Here is a 19,474-nt window from a genome sequence, read left to right as displayed (position 1 = left end):
TTGTAAAGGAAAAAAAATTCTCAAGGACCCCAGTGTTGATTTAAATTCTTTTTAGCAGTGTTTCTTAATCTGACTTGATGGTGCCTAACAACAACTTAATCTGTACAATCTTAAGTCTAGGTATAAACTCCTCACGTAGAGCTAATATACAAATATAAAACCAAAACAAATCTACAGATTAAATTCAAACAACACTACAAACCCAGTAATTCTAATTAGCAACATTAATTGACATGACAAACGATCTTATTTTGCTAATCTAAATCACAGTTTGAAATGTAAACTAAAGTACTATCTTGCGCGGTTTGTTTTTAGTTTGGCCTGCCTTTTTTACATCCATGGGCAGGGTTATGACCTGGTTACCTCACTGCTTTTCAATCTTCAAACTGCCTCAGAGCCTCCATTTGGACCGTGTGCTGTATTTGCCTTCAGTTGGCTCAAACTTGATACAAACACAAATATAAGCCCTGAAATCATGATATGGTACTTTGGTTATAAGGTGGGTGCCTAGATAATTATCACTGAAAATAAACCAAAAAGGCTTAAAATTCCTCATAGAAAGTGTCCAGATCCTGAAGAATATGTTTTAGGAACCCCAGGGGTTCGTGGATCTGAGTTCAAGAAACACTGATAAATTTGAAGGACCACTTTCCTTGTCAGAAGGCTGGGTTTCTAGTCCTGGTCTGCCCTCCCCTGGTGGTGATATGGAAACTTTTGTTTCCAAATCTATAAAATGAAGCAGTTAATTTAAAACAGTGGTCTCTTGCTACTCTAGAGTTCTAAAACTTCTATAGCTACATAAACCAACCAAACCCATTGCCGTGGAGTTGATTCCGACTCATAGCAACCCTATAGGACAAAGTAGAACTGCCCCATGGAGCTTCCAAGGCTGTAAATCTTTACTGCCACATCTTTCTCCTGAGGAGTGGCTAGGGATTCAAACTGCCAACCTTTCAGTTACCATTCAAGCACTTAACCACTGCACCACCAGGCCTCCTTATAGCTATATAACACAAACCAAACCAAACCCATTGCCATCAAGTCGATTCTGACTCAGCGACCAAACAGTGACCCAACAGGACAGAGTAGAACTGTCGCATAGGATTTCCAAGGAGTGGCTGGTGGATTCGAACTTTGGTTTGCAGCCAATCTCTTAACCAGTGTGCCACCAGGGCTCCTTATCACTACATAAAAAAAACTATATAGGCTTTATTAAATAAAGATGTTGCTTGTATAAATAATCGGGTATAAGAAAGATTTCTTATAAACATTTGTGTTTATATAAAATTCATTTTGTGCTTGTATTAAGCTCCATCACTTAAACTCAAGGCAGTTTCCAAAAATATAACCTGCCATATGTGTAAGAATTGCCTATACTTCTTGGCACCATCGGAGTAGGTGTATTTTTATTTTTTAGAATTGTTCTGTATCTAGTTTTTTAAAAAATTTTTCAAATATACTTAGATAGTTTACAAACACATAAGCCAGAAGAATAAAATGATTTGGGCTTTTGAAAAAATCTTCATAAATAACACAGGAAGATTTGAGTAAAATATATATATATATATATATAAAAGAGGGGGAAAAAATGAATGTTTTTGAATTAAGAAAGCGTGCTTCAGAATATTGGGGACAGCATTTTTGTAGGAGTAAATTCTAGGGCAAAAACTAGACTCCTGATGAAATAAGCTTGGTTTGAAAAAAAGGATATAAAGTTCCATGAAGTGTGATGAAAGTAAAGAGTAATTATCTATCTTCTAATCTCCATTTCTTCTTCTTAGGCCTTCTAGCAATTTCTTTGTTTCTTTTGAAAAAGCGAGAGATGGTACAAATTCCTGTTGGAATCATCATAATATCTGGCTGGGGGTAAGTTGGTAGTTTTCTGTTTGCTTGCATGTTTCCATATACACAGCTCCTATTCATCCCCTCTCTTTCTTGCTCCCCTAACTTTTGTTATTACAGAATTCCTGCCCTCCTTGTTGGTGTTCTTTTGATAACTGGAAAGCACAATGGAGATAGCATTGACTCAGCCTTCTTTTATGGGAAAGAGCAGGTGGGAAGAGTTTATTGACAGTTCTGTTCTTGAAAATGTCTCTTTTTAGCTTGTTCATGTGCCTTGCTATTCTGACATTAAAATTAACTTTGAAATCTATTCCAGCTTGTTTTATGTCACACTGGTGACCCTATATCACTTCGTTAAGATACACCTGAAAATGTGGTGAGGATTTTGCTTGTCTAAGTCTACTTTTAGCTGAGGATTTCCATCTCCTTGATACTTATTGAGTCTTTTTAAACACACTTATGAATTACAATTCCTTTTACTGGAGCCCTGGTGGCACAGTGGTTAAGAGCTCAGTTGCTAACCAAAAAGTTGGCAGTTCAAATCCACGAACCACTCCTTGGAAGCCCTGTGGGGCAGTTCTAGCCTGTCCTATAGGGTTGCTATGAGTTGGAATCAACTTGATAGGAATGGGCTTGGTTTTAGTTCTACTGGAGGAAAGAATGATGAATTTAAAGCCATTTAGTAAGTTAGCAGTAGTGGTTCTTGACTCTTAGTCTTATCGTAAATAAAAATTTCAGAACAAAAAGTATCTGGGAAAAAGTATGCTTGAAAGACTGTACATTTGGAAGCTTACAAGAAAGCTTGTGGGACCTGCTGAATCAGAATTCTTCAGAGGTAGGAGCCAAGGATGTGTGTCTTTTAAAAAACTTCCTAAATATAATTTCGATTTCTTATTACTGCCTTTTTTTAAAGAGCCACTGTTCTAGAATATCTAAAGCTGTGGACATGTGTTTTCCACCAAAATAGTGCTGTTAAACTAATATGTTAAAATTATCAAGATGTGATCATGAAAAGTAGCCTAATGTGTTTTTCCAACATTGGCAGATGATCACCACAGCAGTCACCCTGTTCTGTAGCATTCTGATAGCCGGCATATCACTCATGTGCATGAACCGCACCACCCAAGCCGGACGCTATGAAGGTTTTGACCAGTCTCAGAACAACAAAGCAGCAGAGCCTGGAAACACTGCTTTTGAGGAGAGTCCAGTGCCAATAAATGAACCAGAACTTTTTACCAGCTCTATCGCAGAAAGAAGTATGAGCTTTAAATATAAAGACACTGTTACATGTCTTTACATACCCTAAATATTTTGTTTCAAGGAACTTCTTTGAACTGTCTTGAATATCAAAGTACTTGTCAAGTGAAGAACTTGAATCATAGTCAGTAACAGAAAGATTTTGCCAGCTCATTAATTAGATTCTTGGTTGTAAGTCTTTTGTGAAGATAATCTGCAGGGCTCCCCCGTCTTTTCCTGATCTCCTTTGCCCCACTTTAGCCTCCAGTCTCTCTGCTGAACCTTGTAATATATTCCCACCTGGGCTGCCTGTGTCCCGTCACTCCCAGGTCCAATCTGTTTTATGTGCAATGACCAGATTAGTCTTCCTAACAGAGGAACGTGTCAGACTCCTGCTCCAAAATCTGTGAGTGACTTGTGGTGCCTGTAAGTCCAAACCCCTTCACATAGCACTCAAGTCCTTCCACAGCCTGGCCGTACCTGCCCCTCCCATGTTCTTCCCTCTTCCCTTCAGATCTTCTCTGCTCTCCCAAGTTAAACCCTCCATTGTTTGCTCCACCAGGCTCTCACGTTGCCACAACTATCTTTATATATTTAACTCCTGGCCATTAAAATCAAAGCTTATTGGTTTCTTGGTTAGGTCATTTGTGACTAACTACAGTACCAGAATTTTGAATTCTCTTGACCATTTTCCCTTTTAAAGCTAGTGTTCAAGAATTATTATGTATTCACTAAAAATTTTAAAAGCTTGCTTTCCCTAAGTCTAGAATACTTTTCTGATCATGCCCAGAATTCTTTCCTTTCTCACTTCCTTTCTGGACTCTTCCATTTTTTTTTTCCCTATAAACCAGTCTACTGTTTTCAGGCAGGGCTTAAAGACCACCACCTCCAGCTGGCTATGTCTTCTTCCTCCAACTAGCATTTTAGAACTGGCTACCTGAGACCTAAGAACATCTGTGGGTAACCCTACACCAAAGGTTTTAAGCCCAGAGACTTCTGCTGCTACCTCTTTTAAAAATAGCAAACTGTAACATAGACTTTCTTTAAATCCTCTCATTATAATCTCCAGTAGGAAAACTAGCTTGCATGTATAGTATAAATACTGCTATCACTTATCTCCAGAGGAAATCTTATACAATGTTTATACTTCCCTGTCCTCTTATCACACTGTTTTATAATTGCTTTTTAAATTATCTATGTGCAGCACCACTGACTGTAAGTACTATGTCTGACTTGCCAACCACCGTAACCTCAGCCCCTAGCAAGTATCAGGCTTACTGTACGGGTTCCGTAATATTTATTGAATAGGTGAATAGATCAGTGGGGGATAAGGTATACCATGATTCTCTGAAGCTATCCTGAAAACTGCTATGACAAAAGTACTTGTTTGTGTGTTCACTCATGTTCCTGGGAAAAGGTGGTAAACCTGTCTGGTTATTCTTCCTCCCTGAATCCTGCTCTTTTCTGCTTTGGTAGTCATACTAATGCATACCAGCGTAGATGTCCAGCCTGGCCTTCCCAAGCTTCAGTAATCCAAAATAGTTTGCTCACTTCTGCCCCTTGCTGCACAATTGTTAGAGACCCATAATTTGTGCATGTTGTTAAGTGTGGAATTATGAGTGAAAGGAAAAGTAACCTATTTAATATGAGATCAAAGTTTCAGCTAATAAAAGAGAAGACTAATGAGCCATTTACATATCCTTCTTATGTTTGAAGAAAGAAACTGCTGTAGCACTTTTAACTGTGGCCACAATCATGTATATGTGTTCCTTGGTCATTGGAATGACACTGGAATAGGCTGACCCAATATCTGTTAACAATTTTATCTTAGCTGATTTAAGCCTTCAAGTCTCTGAAGATAGAAGGCTGGGCCAGACGATCTCTTTATATTCCTTTCTATTATTCTATGGTTCTATTTTAACTTTAAGACAGCATCATTATCTTAAATTTAGAAAGACACTTGCAGTAGCTTAGTATATAGTTTTTATACTTTGAAATCTTTTTTGTTTTTAAGAACATTGTTGGAGAATTTAAGCACATTATCAATGAAAGGTTCAGCCTAGAAATTATACATTCTTCTAGCATATTAAATTTTAATATGGTTTATCACTGAAGTTATTATTCTATTATAATCCATGTCACGGAGCGCCATGCTATATATTGTACAAAGGTTTTAAAGGCGCTGCATGCAGTTCTCTGACTATTATATAGAGGAAAAATTACAGCTCGATAGCAGATGTCTCAGTGTGACTTCTGTAAACCAACCTACCTGTAACCAGCAAGGAATTTTCAGAAATATATATTTGAAAAGAGAATGTACATAATTGTTTTTACTGCATCTGATAGACTAGTAGGAGACACATTCTTGAAAGAACTGAGTTTTGAGCTGAGGCTTACAGGAGAAGATTTGGATGAACTGACAAGAGTGGGAGTTTCAGGCAAATGAAATACCACATCAGCCTAGGCATGGAGACACAAGTAAGCATGCAGTTGTGGAGGACACGAAAGGATTGTCCTAAGACCGTATGATCCCACTTATATGAAATATCTACATAGAGACAGAAAGTAGACTAGTGGTTACTGTGGGCTGGAGTGAGGGGGCATTGGAGAGTCAATGCTTCTCGGGTACAGAGTTTCTGTTTGGGGTGATGAAAACATTTTGGGAACAAATAGTGACGATGGTTGCACAACATTGTGAATATAATTAATGCCACTGAATCGTACACTTAAAAATGGTCAAAATGGCAAATTTTATATGTGTTTACTGCAATAAAATAACAACAACAGCAAAAGAATTCTCTTGAAAGAAAGAAAGGGCTTTTTGTTGAATAGTGGTGATGGTTGGGTAGGGAGAGAAAGTCCAGGTCACAGAGAGCTTCCAAATCCAGGCCAAGGAGTAACTAGCAGGCAATAGAGCATTAGGGTATGGTTTTGAGGAATGATGAAATAAAAGTCGTATTTTGGGGAAATGTTTGGATTCTTATTTCCCAAAGCACAGCAGGAACTAACAAAACAGCGTGGATAAAAACATTTTTCCTTGTTCCATTCAGTGAGGACACAATATGTAGAAAAGCTGATCCCTTGTCTGGCATTCTCTAAATGTTAGTTCTGTATAACCACATTTGAATACTTTTCGATAGACATCATCTAAAAACATTTCCGCTGAGGATACATGTGAAGTTTGTGCGTGTTTGTGTGAGTGGGTTTTTTGTGTTTTGTTTTATTGTGTTTGGCATCTCTTGAACGTGTTCATTTCCATTGGTGGTTGGGCTCTACCCTTACATATTATGTTATCTGTACAGGTTACTGTTCCTGCCCCATGGGAAATGGTGAATTGTGCTGCCCATCAGCAGAGCCAGCAGCAAATACAAGTACCAGTGGGCCTGTGACTCCTTCATTTGAGAAGAGTAAGTACTGCAGGGCTACAAGGATGGGCTTATGGGACAGAAGGTTCCTCATCTTCATGCCTCAAAATAACTCTATGTAGAATGTCTGTACTTCTTGAGAATATGGATTCTCAAATAAGGTGGGGATAGTCCTGATAGGATAATAATCTTCCATAGATAAAATACTCATTAAAAAAAAAAAATTCTTCTAACACAGTATTAATAGGTAGCATTTTCATACATACATATAAAATACATACATATACATACACATACATATACATACATAAACACACACACTTAAAATTTCCATTAAATTTAACCCAAGTGATAAATCCAAGAAATTTGCCCTGAAGGCCTTTTTTTCTTGTTTTATAAGCTGAGAATTTTCCCCTACCCTTACCCTTACCCCCCCAGCATGAGGACTCATGACTGCTTAATTACATTTTGAGTCGTATCTTTTAAATATGTCCTTTCTTATAAGAAAAAAACCTCTAAAAGTAGTAACTTCCTAGCATATAGACCAAGAGATTAAATCATATTTGTGGTCTGAATTTCAAATTATTTAAAACATCTAAGCACACTTATGCAGAATTGCAATGAACTTTCAGTTGACTATGCTTATTTATATACAAACTGGGAAGGGAAACCCCAAAAAGTGCTCCTTGTGAATGAGGCACACGTGAATTGTATTGTTGCCAAAGGCATTATGCCTTATGTAAGAAATATTGTGAGAATTATAAGAAATGATGTATCCAAATCACTTAGCACAGTGTGTAGGGTACATGGTAAATATTCACTAAATATGGGAAATAATAGCAGTAGTTGTTTTTATACAAGTGGAGTTTATATTTGGCTGCTCTCTGCTGCTAGGATAAATATTAAATAACGGTAGAATTCACATTTCTATAGAAAGAAGTAAAAATGTATCAGATGTTGGGCTTTTCACTGATTTTTTTCTGATAGGAAACCCTTTTGGGTATTCAGTTACACGTTTGCTCAGTTGTAATTTAAGTGTGCCCCTTTTCTAAAGCTAATATTTCTTTACATCAGAATTTCCACGGCTTTTCTTCTTCTTTTTTTCTCCCTACATAATATGCCTAATAGATAAATCCATTAACATAGTCAACATATAATCAGATTCAGCAGTTTTTTTTTTTTTGCCCCCCAAAATCTACTTTAGATTTTATTTGTTATCTTTTTAATTAATAATGTCGATTCCTGAAAACTCTTTTAAATGTTGGTGGCAGCTTAGATTTTCTGATCATATTTATTATAGGTGAAACTTGGGTTACTAATTTGGGCTTTAAATATATATATATTTATAGAATACGTGTATGTGTGAGTGTGTGTATATATATATATATATATAAAACACTGCTGACTAGTATAGAAGGAAACAATTGTATACTACTTGTGTTTTTTTCAGATAAAAACCCTCTACAACTAGAACTCTCCTGGAACAACATGAAGGAGCCTTCCTCAGATTTCATCTGAAATAATATACTGATTCATAGCTGAGCATGCATTTGTGGTAGTTGGCTTAGGAAGTCATTATGAATTTAAAATGCACTTAAATAAAAAGCTCTGATTACAAATTGTTGTACTTACTGTTTTACAGATGATCACTGTGTGAGTCGCTGCAACTCCCAGCGCTGCATATTAGCCCAGGAGGAAGAACTGTATCTACAAAGTGGAGACCAGCAACTGACTCGACATGTGTTGCTGTGTTTACTTCTCATTATTGGCCTGTTTGCTGTAAGTGTTTCTTCTGATTTTGTTTTGGGTCCATTTCTTTAAATGTTTAGCAAAGGTTTTATTCAGACATCTGGGAGAAACTTAGTTACAACTTTCCAGGAGGGTGGCAGCTGGGCCATCTCAATGCTAACCTTGAGCTAAATGTTTTAGGGGAAAAGGTGAATGACTAATTCAAGATACTGTCACCTAAGTACTCTAGTAGTTTATCCTGCTTACCAAAACCCAAACCATTGCCTGTTGCCTTCAAGTTGATTCCGACTCGTAGCAACTGTATAGGACAGAGCAGAACTGCCCCATAGGATTTCCAGGGAGCAACTGGTGATTCCAACGGCCGACCTTTTGGTTAGCAGCAGAGGTCTTAACATTATGCCACCAGAACTCTGTGGAGAAATGTTTATTCCCTCTATGCTCTGAGCCTAATTTTTTTTTTTTTTTTACAGAAATGTTAATAAAATTTTAATGAAAAGATAGATTGTATGAATGGAATTCAGAAGTTAATAAAATCAAAGAGAAATAATTAGGAATAGTAGGTTTGGTGGGTGTACATAGATATAATTGGTTTTGCTTTTGAATTATTTCCTAAAATTTCTTAAAGTTCTTATACTGGGTCCTGAAAAACACTTGAGGTAATTCTTAAAAAATACAAGTTCCAGAATCCAGCCCTAGATCTACTGAATTAAAATCTAGGAGGGGAGGGGTATGTGTCCCAGGTGAATCTTACATTCAAGCAAATTTGGGAAGCACTAGATGGTTATTCACATGAGTAATACACAATATACAGAGATGATAAATATTAGGCAGGTATGAAAACTATGAAATTCTTTTTTTTTAGTTTCTTGTTCAAAAATTTATACACAAATTGTTTTGTAACATTGGTTGCAATCCCTGCAATGTGTCAGCACTCTCCCCGTCCACTGAGCCTAGAATTTGGTATCAGTGCTCCTTGACTGACCTCACTGGATATATGCCTACTTGATCTCTCAAAAGATATTCCTCAGATAAATAAACTTTAAAGAATAATTTTTAATTGTAAGAACAAAAAAAAGTCATAGAATTGTTATAAAATAGAGAAAAGGGGAAAAGCAATCCATCATACCTTCTAATTTTAGTGCATTTTTCATGGTTATAATCATATGTACAAATTTGTATCTTGCTTTTGGAGCCCTGGTGGTGCAGTGGTTAAGAGCTCAGCTGCTAACCAAAAAGTTGGCAGTTCGAATCCACCAGCTGCTCCTTGGAAACCCTATGGGGCAGTTCTACTCTGTCCTGCGAGGTCACTATGAGTCAGAATCAACTCATCGGCAATAAGCTTGGCTCTTTTTTTTTTTTCCTTTGGTCGTTTATATCAAGCATTTTAATGTTGCTGCATAATGTTCATAACTGTTACTTTAAATGGCTCCCCAATGAACCATACAGTAGACACAGTATAATTTATGCAACCACTTCCTTATAGATGTCCAGTTTTTTTAAATATTCTCCTTAACATCTTCATGCGTTATATTTCCTTATGATAGAGTCCCAAAGTTGAGAAACCTGGATGAAAAAGTATAAATATTTCTATGACTCTGGATGTATTCTGCTAAATTGTTTTCCAAAGGGGTAGTACCAATTTATAAAGTACTCTCATCAGCACTGAATTATAAGTTATAAATTGTTTTTAATTTGATTATTTTATGTGAACTATATAGTACTAGTACTTTATTTTTAAATGCATTTCTTTGATTAATGAAGTTTTTTAAATTAGTTATATGCCCTCTTTTATGAATTATCAGTTATTATTATATTATTATTTGAGATAGTTCAAATGCAGCTTGCCTAGAGGTAAAGCGATGGACCATATAACCCTTGAAGGAACGCTTTTCGTACTGGGATGGTTGTTATATACTGTGATATCAGCCAGCACCATTTTTCACTCTGTTTAAGAACAAAAATCAAAAAGCAAGAAATGCTGCCAAGAATGGCTGCTGAGTGATGTGATTGTTTTCATTGTGTAGAACTAATTTTAAAATCAGTCCTGTCTTCGGCTAGTCAGCAGTCCTGATATATTATGTAAGCTTCTGTATTATGGCTCATGTCTTCTCTTCTTGCTTCAAATCTGATCAGAATAGGCGCTGTTTGAATGACATCTGTCAGGAGGAAGGGTTGAAACCTCTTGTTGGAAAGACAAAGCCAATGTATTCTCTCTGTGTTTTTCCCTTTAGTCTTTTTTTCCCTAATTATTAAGTAGGTAAGTTACTGTACTTCGCTCCAACTGGAGAGAAATGATTGGCTTGCTTCATTTTAAAGTACGATTTTCTCCTTCCTTTACAGAATCTTTCCAGTTGTTTATGGTGGTTATTCAACCAAGAGCCAGGAAGACTATATGTTGAGTTACAGTTTTTCTGTGCTGTGTTTAACTTTGGCCAGGTATTTATATACTGAGAACTTTGAGGTGTTTTTGTTTTCCTGGAGGGATTTTTTTTTTTGGGGGGGGGGGGTGTTGTGGATGTTGTTTTCTTTTAAATCAGAAGGATTGAGTTTGTTTACCAGCTGCTGGTATGTATGGCAGCTGACAGCTGCTGCCTATCTCCTCGTAGGAGATGAATTATTATATTGGTTAAAGTCATCAGAATGTACACCCAGTGTTTCAATCACAAACACCAAATAGTTCTTTGCTTTGGTTTTGAGATAAAGAATGATAATCTAAGTAGGGACAGGATGTCCTAAGTTCCTTTTAAACTTTTTCGTGGTTTTCATAAGCCACTTTGGGAAAATGACTTACCTTGCTACCCATTAGTTTATCCACTTGAATTGAGGAACATCATTTCATTTGCATTTTGATGTTTCTTGAATAAGGAGATACTTAAATATTTTTTTAAATCATATGGTGGTATATAAATAAATTTTGTCCAGGGATAGTAGCTACCATTCTTGAAGAGTCCACTATGTGCCAAGCATTGTTAAGCATTTTATGCTCGTTATCTTATTTAAACATCACGATAGTACCTGAAAGTAGATATTTATTATCCCCAGTTTACAAAATAGGAAACTAAGATTCCATGAAGAAGTAATATCCTAGGTGCTGCTGTCTGTGTTTATGTCACTATTAAAACAGATATTTCAGGATAAATGACATTAGGAAAATGTTTTTATATGTGCAGATTTCAAAATTTGACCTCATCTTCAACCCCTTACTTTTTAATTAAAGAATATTAGTTCCCAGACTGAGTATCAGGTTGAAAAAGCACTGTTTGAAATCACTGGTTTTGCCTGTTAAATCTGAAATAATTTGCCATATAAGTTAGTTAACACTTGTCCATAGATGTTAGATCTTAACATTAATTTCTTCCCATTATTATGGGAGCAAACATGGCTATGTCTAGACAGATGAACAACCTCAATCAGTTTAGTATATACAGACATGAGCACCCCTCACTTTTACTGTTTAAGAGCTCATTTTGTGCCCAAGAAATATAAAATACTTGGTTGAAAAATCATAATCTCACTCGGCATTTTGCATTCAGAAAGTTCACCTCAAGTTGAGTCATCTGAGGACTAGGGCTGAGAAAGCTTCACTCCAAAGGGCTGGGTCAGGAACAGAATTAATCCCAGGAATATTGCATTTGGAATGCTGCCCACACAGCTTATGGCTCAAATGGCTCAGGGGAGGGAGAGGGACACAAAGCCCCGCTCCCATCCCATTCCCCTCTTGGGCATGTGATATAGCAAGATCATTCCCTTCTTGCTGTTGATCATTTGAGGGCAAAGTTAGCCCTTCATGTATTATTTTGTATTCTCTATCCCACCTCCCCCAACCTGTACCCATATCCTTATCCCAGCATGCCCACCAAATGGCAGGTCCCAACCTCCTGTCTCTCCAAGACCAGCCACCTCTAGTCTTCCTGATCTGTGGCTGATATCTGTGGCCTTGTCACCCCCAAATCCTCTAAACCCTTTCCTTAAGCACTAGCCAGTTTCAAGTCACATAAAGTCTGCTCAGTTACTGCATTATAGGAGTTACTGCAGCACTTGTTAATTGTGTAATTTATGAAGTTTTAACAAAAAAGATAATACTTAAGCACAGTTGGAGGAATTCCGTTTCTTTTCAAAAAGCAGAAAGCAAAAACACATAGCCCATAAAGGTTTTCATTTTCCTCCAGTAAGCTGTCACGCAAACCAGACTACTAAGCACTCATGTGTAGTACCTATCGTAACTGGTAGGCCAGAATGACAGAGAAGAGGCCTCAAAGTATCCTATCTGCCCTGAGGCACTGAAATCTAGAGGGCCTGCCTTGTTTGTTCTATTTGAAATATTGCCATAATCACAACAAGTTTGCTTCCTCCTGCACTAATTTTGGTGGGTTCCTTAATTTCTCTCTGTCTTGAAATTTTATTCTTGAATTCAGAAAATATAACTTTGTCATCTTCCCTAGGGATTTATTTCCTTTGGAATCTTTGGATTGGACAAACATTTAATCATCCTACCTTTCAAAAGAAGGTAAATTTAGTTTTGAAATGAATCTATATTAGTAGAAGTAATGACAAAGCCATCCTTTTAAGGAACTGATGTTTTTAAACCTCAAGTAACTGCTAGGAGATCACCATCTACCTCAGAAAGGTTATTTGCTGATTTGTTGTAAGTAATTGCAGAGAAAGTATTGGAAGAACTACTATAAATCTAGCATTGTAATTTGCATTTTAACAAGAATTGATGGATGCTGACTTCTATCTATACCATTAACTACATAAAGTAAAATGAAACTTGAAAATGTATTTAGAAATGGATAGAGTAGGTAGTGTGTCCCCAAAGGTCTATATTTGATTGTGTTTCTCCTTTGATAATAGGATTCCTGTTCCTATCAAACTGACAACTTACAGAAAACTCAAGTTTTCTTCCTTCTAAATTATTGGTTTTATATTGACTTGGTGGAGGGTGTCTTTGAATTCAGAGCAGGGGTTTCTTTATGAAAAATAATGAAGTGGGAATAATCCAAATTGGGTGTGAAAGGGGCAAGAAGTGTAAATCTTTGCACTTTCTCGTTTGTTTAGTAAAAATGAGAATAAACTAGAATCATTAATGGAATTCAACCTATCAAATATATGAAAAGCACTTGATAGTTTATACATTTTTGTGAGCACTAAATACCCCACGTATTTATCCATTTGTCGGGGCATCTTGCGTGTTCCTGTGATACTGGAAGCTATGCCAACGGTATTTCAAATACCAGCAGGGTCACCCATGGTCGACAGGTTTCAGCAGAGCTTCCAGACAAAGACAGACTAGGAAGAAGGACCTGGCAATCTACTTCTGAAAAAACCGGCCAGTGAAAACCTTATGAATAGCAGCAGAACATTGTCTGGTATAATGACGGAAGATGAGCCCCTCAGGTTAGAAGGCACTCAAAATACGGCTGGGGGAGACTTGCCTACTCAAAGTATAGTCAACTTTAATGATGTAGATGAAGTAAAGCTTTCGGGACCTTCATTTGAGGTGATACTACTCAAAAATGAGAAGAAACTCCTGCAAACATCCATTAATAATCAGAACGTAGAGTGTATGAAGTATAAACCAAGGAAAATTGGAAGTCGTTAAAAATGAAATGGAACACATAAAGATTGATATCCTAGGCATTAGTGAGCTGAAATGGACTGGTATTGGCTGTTCTGAATCAGACAATCGTATGGTCTACTATGTCTGGAATGAAAAATTGAAGAAGAATGGCGTCCCATTCATCATCAAAAAGAACATTTCAAGATCTCTCCTGATGTACAACACTGTCAGTGATAGGATAAAATACATATGCCTACAAGGGAGACCAATTAATATGACTATTATTCAAATTTACACACCAACCACTAATGCCAAAGATGAGGAAGTTGAAGATTTTTACCAACTTCTGCAGTCTGAAATTGGTCAAGCATACAATGAAGATGCTTTGATAATTAGTGGTGATTGGAATGGGAAAGTTGGAAACAAAGAGGAAAGGATCAGTAGTTAGAAAATATAGCCTTGGTGATAGAAATGACATTGGAGATCGCATGATAGAATTTTGCAAGACTAACAACTTCATTGCAAATACCTTTTTTCAACAACATAAACAGCAACTATGCACGTGGACCTTGCCAGATGGAAAACACAGGAATCAAATAGACTACATCTGTGGAAAGAGACAATGGAGAAGCTCAATATCATCAGTCAGAACGAGGCCAGGGGCAAACTGCAGAACAGACCATCAGTTGTTCATATGCCAGTTCAAGCCGAAGCTGAAGAAAATTAGAGCAAGTCCACGAGAGCCAAAATACAACCTAGAGTATACCCTGCCTGAATTTAGAGACCATCTCAAGAATAGATTTGATGCCTTGAACACTAATGACTGAAGATCAGGTGAGTTTGGAATGACATCAAGGGCATCATACATGAAGAAAGCGAAAGATCATTAAAAAGACAGGAAAGAAAGAAAAGACCAAAATGGATACCAGAAGAGACTCTGAAACCTACTCTTGAACGTAGAGTAGCTAAAGCAAACAGAAGAAATGATGAAGTAAAAGAGCTGAACAGAAAATTTCAAAGGGCAGCTCGAGAAGACAAAGTAAAGTATTATAATGAAATGTGCAGAGACCTGGAGTTCGAAAACCTAAAAGGAAGAACACGCTCGGCATTTCTTAAGCTGCAAGAACTGAAGAAAAAATTCAAGCCTCGAGTTGTGATATTGAAGGATTCTACAGGGAAAATATTAAATGATGCCGGAAGCATCAAAAGAAGATGGAAAGAATAGACAGAGTCACTGTACCAAAAAGAATTGGTCAGTGTTCAGCCATTTCAGGTGGTAGCATATGATCAAGAATTGAAGGAAGAAGTCCAAGCTGAACTGAAAGAAAATAGTGAAAAACAAGGCTCCAGTAATTGATAGAATACAATCAAGATGTTTCAAGAAACAAATGCAACACTGGAGGTGCTCACTGACCTATGTCAAGAAATTTGGAAGACATCTTCCTGGCGAACTGGCTGGAAGAGAACTATATTTGTGCCCATTCCAGGGAAAGGTGATCCAACAGAATGCGTAAATTATCAAACAATATCATTAGTATCACACACAAGCACAATTTTGTTGAAGATTATTCAAAAGCAGCCACAGCAGTGCATAGACAGGGAACTGTCAGAAATTCAAGGCAGATTCAGAAGAGGTGTGGAACAAGGAATATCATTGCTGATGTCAGATTGACCTTGGCTGAAAGTAGAGAATACCAGAAAGATGTTTACCTGTACTTATTGACTATGCAATGGCTTTTGAACGTGTAAATCATAACAAATTATGGATAACACTGCAAAGAATGGGAATTCCAGAACAGTTAATTGTGCTCATGAGAAACCTGTACATAGATCAAGAGGCAATCATTAGAACAGAACAAGGGATACTGTGTGGTTTAAAGTCGGGAAAGGTGTGCATCAGGGTTGTATCCTTCCACCATACTCATTCAGTTGGCATGCAGAGCAAATAATCTGAGAAGCTGGACTATATGAAGAAGAACGGGGCATCAAGATTGGAAGAAGACTCATTAACAACCTGCAATATGTAAATGATACAACCTTACTTGCTCAAAGTGAAGCGGACATGAAGCACTTACTGACTGAATATCAAAGACTACAGCCTTCAGTTTGGATTACACCTTTACATAAAGAAAACAAAAATCCTTACAACTAGACCAATAAGCAACATCATGATTAATGGAGAAAGATTGAATTTGTCAAGGACTTCATTTTACTTGGATCAACAATCAATGCCATGGATGCAGCAGTTAGGAAATCAAACAATGTATTGCATTGGACAAATCTGCTTCAAAAGACCTCTTTAAAATGTTGAAAAGCAAAGGTGTTACTTTGGGGACTGAGGTATGCCTGACCCAACCCATGGTATTTTCAGTTGCCTCAGATGCATGTGAAAGTCGGACAGGGAATAAGAAAGACTGAAGAAGAATTGATACCTTCGAATTGTGGTGTGGGTGAAGGATATGGACTGCCAGAAGAATGAACAGATCTGCCTTGGAAAAAGTATACTTGAATGCTGCTTAGAAGCAAGAATGGCGAGACTTTGTCTTACGTACTTTGGACGTATTATCAGGAGGGACCAGTCTCTGCAGAAGAATATCATGCTCGGTAAAATGGAGGGTCAGTGGAAAAAGGAAGACCTTCAGTGAGATGGATTGACACAGTGGCAGCAACAATGGGCTCAAGCATAGCAACAACTGTGAGGATGGCACAGGACTTTGTTTTGTTCTGTTGTATGTAGGGTTGCTATGAATCAGAACTGCATCAAGGGCACTTAACAACAACAACAAAGTATAGCAGCTTACTAGCTACACTTAACCTCTTTAAGATTCATCTGTAGGGCGGGGTAATAATAGGGTTGTTTTAAGGATTAAATCAATTAAGTAGTACTCTGATAACATTGTTAAATGCCCAGTGAATAGTCACTGTTCTTTTTCTTCTCCTTTCTTTCCTCCCCCACATCTTTTTTTCTACTCCTTCTCCATTGTTATTTTTAAGCTAATATTTATAGTTGCTAGGGTCATAATCCTTTCATGAAGGAGGAAAAATATAATAGGAAAGTCATTGAATTGACTTTTCAGCTTTATAAATATTGATCAGGTAAAAGAGTCAACAGATCTGTTATCTGGGCTGGGAGAAACAATTGTTCTGTACTCCAAAGCCCAGTATTCATCTCGCTGGTACTGAAATCAGAAATATTTGATCTCTCTTAAGTTATCTTTTTGTTTCTAAAACATAGAATATAGAATATGGAATTTCATTTACTGGTAGAAACTGAAATGGGGCAACCCCTGTCTGGAGTGTTTATAAAATTATCAAGGCCCCACCCCAGCCTGTTCTGAACAAGCAACTGAATGCAGACTAAGTATGTTTCTGCTTCAGAAACTAATGATGTCTGGGTGTTGTGGGTGACAGCTTTGGTGAACGGCAACTTTGGAACAGTTATTTTGGAGGGGAGATGAGGCAGGGAGGGTTCTTCCTGTGTACTTCTTCTTTCCTTTGTCAAAGTGTAAAATAACAAGAACACTGTAAGGAGAGAAATGATAGATTTTATTGAGGATTTGTTATAGCTGAAGCGGGGGCAGCACTTGGTAAATTATAAACATAAATGTAAAATACCAAGTGTCCTGAAGTCTGAAAGGAGAGAGGGATTTTTATGCAGGAGGGCTGGGGTTTATACATGGATCAAAAGTAAACCTTTCACAATATTGTTTAACCTATTTTCTGTCACAGGCTTTCTGGGGGCAAGCTGTGTAAGTAATTTTCAGAGAACAATCTTAGATAAACATCTTGGGAATAGTCTCATCATTCCCTTCCTGGAACATTCTTATCATTTGCTTAACCATAAACTATAACCTTGTCTACAAGCATTCTTTCTGAGAACAGAACATTTTTATCATAGCCTTAAGTAAGCTTAACCACATACTTGTTCACTCAAGGTGGGAGGCAGTGCACATATTCTGAAAGCAAAAGTGGGATCTAGGGCAAAAGGGAAGTTTTATTCAGACCTGTGTCAGTCATTTAGATATGCCAGGCACCTCAATTTTAAGATACTCTTATGCATTCTCCCCTTTTGATCATGAATCTCCATAGAGATTCCTTGATCACAATTACAGGAGTGCTTTCTTTTGCATGGGCTTATTCTGTGGGTGCTTATTGTATCATAGATACCTTGCTTGACCATGCAACAGCTCAGACACTCTGCTTCTGTAATCTTCTGATTGGGACGTGTGTAGAGCAAGGCCACATTTGGAAAAACAACTTGGCATTTCTAAAAGACTAACTTAGGGTGTGAAACTGGTCTTTCCTACTTACTTGGTTTCTTCAAGATAATTTCATGCATTGCTGGGGAACAGTAGCTTGATTACAAATGTTAAGAGAAACAATTGATACAGCATTTGATTAGTCTAGAGATAATTATTACAATAATTAAGATAGTCAATTTAGTCTGCAATCAAGAACCAATATCATTAGGTAACAGCTAAAAATACCAAGAAAAGGAATATCAGTCATAGGAGGTATTGAATGAAGCTAAGTAGCTTTTTTGATGCATTTTTCTGATATCTTGTTCTATTTCTCCTGTAGTATTTACCTAGACATAATAAAAAGTATTAGCAATGGTACAGACTCTTCTTTGTTAAGTATATAATAAAGCTAGGAGCATTGGAATGGTTACAGATACTAAACAAAGTCCATAAAATTCAGCAACATGCATGAGGTCTTGTGCTGTGACCTTGGGATTAGCTGTTTAATTCAGATGTCATCTGCTTCTGGCTACTGGGGGATTAGAATATAACTTTTAAGTCCTCAGAAGGCTGGCTTGTCTGAAAATATGTTTTGGCTTTCTTAAGTTGAGATAAATGCATCCAAGGTTTAATTCCTTCTAGTTTGGCTGCACATAGATTGGTAAGGAGAACTTAGTATGGTCCTTTTCATAAGTTCAACATAGGACATTTTTTTTTTTTTTTTTTGTACTTTAGATGAAGGTTTACAGAGCAAACTAGTTTCTCATCAAACAGTTAGTACACACATTGTTCCATGACATTGGTTAACAACCCCACAAGGTGTCAACAGTCTCCTTTCTCAACCCTGGGTTCCCTATTACAAGCTTTCCTGTTCCCTCCTGCCTTCCAGTCCCTGCCCCAGGGCTGGTGCCCCCCTTTAGTCTTGTTCCATGAGTCTGTTCTACCTCAGGAGTGATCTTATTACTGAGCTGAAAGGGTGTCCGAGGGCCATATTCTCAGGGTTTCTCCAGTCTCTGTCAGGCCAGCAAGTTGGTCTTTCTTTTTGAGTAAGAATTTTGTTCAACATTTTTCTCCAGCTCTGTCCGGGACCCTTTTTTGTGATCCCTGTCAGAGCAGTCAGTGGTGGTAACTGGGCACCATCTCGTTGTACTGGACTCAGTCTGGTGGAGGCTGTGGTAGATGTGGCCCATTAGTTCTTTGGACTAATCTTTCCCGTGTATCTTTAGTTTTCTTCATTCTTCCTTGCTCCTGAAGGGGTGAGACCAGTGGAGTATCCTAGATGGCTGCTCACAGGCTTTTAAAACCCCAGATGCTACTCACCGATGCAGAATGTAGAACATATTCTTTATGAACTATGTTATGACAATTGAGCTAGCAAAATAGGCCATTTTTATTGAAATCTTTTGGTCAAGTGTTTTCAGTGAATCAGGAAGGTAAAACTTTTCTGCAGATGACAAACTTAAAAAGTCCATGGTTAACTT

At 37.4% G+C, this 19,474-nt stretch overlaps 2 protein-coding genes across 9 annotated transcripts in view; one reads left to right on the top strand and one right to left on the bottom strand.

The window, feature by feature from the left end:
• The window catches only part of GPR155 (G protein-coupled receptor 155), a 100,390-nt gene that overhangs the window by 47,941 nt on the left and 32,975 nt on the right, over positions 1-19,474 (top strand). For 7 of the 8 annotated variants that reach the window (XM_049887478.1, XM_049887473.1, XM_049887476.1 and 4 more), the window contains 7 exons: positions 1,782-1,866; positions 1,963-2,053; positions 2,888-3,098; positions 6,381-6,485; positions 8,086-8,222; positions 10,533-10,628; positions 12,635-12,699. In XM_049887478.1, the coding sequence (XP_049743435.1) occupies positions 1,782-1,866; positions 1,963-2,053; positions 2,888-3,098; positions 6,381-6,485; positions 8,086-8,222; positions 10,533-10,628; positions 12,635-12,699 (790 nt within the window). The remainder of the gene's footprint in view (positions 1-1,781; positions 1,867-1,962; positions 2,054-2,887; positions 3,099-6,380; positions 6,486-8,085; positions 8,223-10,532; positions 10,629-12,634; positions 12,700-19,474) is intronic. The other variant, XM_049887480.1, reaches the window with a different exon arrangement.
• SCRN3 (secernin 3) overlaps positions 17,287-19,474 on the bottom strand; it is a 40,457-nt gene continuing 38,269 nt past the window's right edge. The window contains exon 10 of the transcript XR_007517863.1: positions 17,287-19,241. The gene's annotated coding sequence lies outside the window, so the exon portion shown is untranslated. The remainder of the gene's footprint in view (positions 19,242-19,474) is intronic.

The sequence above is a fragment of the Elephas maximus genome, chromosome 6 (genome assembly GCF_024166365.1).
Source record: "Elephas maximus indicus isolate mEleMax1 chromosome 6, mEleMax1 primary haplotype, whole genome shotgun sequence".
Classification (NCBI taxonomy): domain Eukaryota; kingdom Metazoa; phylum Chordata; class Mammalia; order Proboscidea; family Elephantidae; genus Elephas; species Elephas maximus.
Note: the sequence above shows the minus strand (reverse complement) of the source record. Positions and strands in the feature narration are given on the sequence as shown.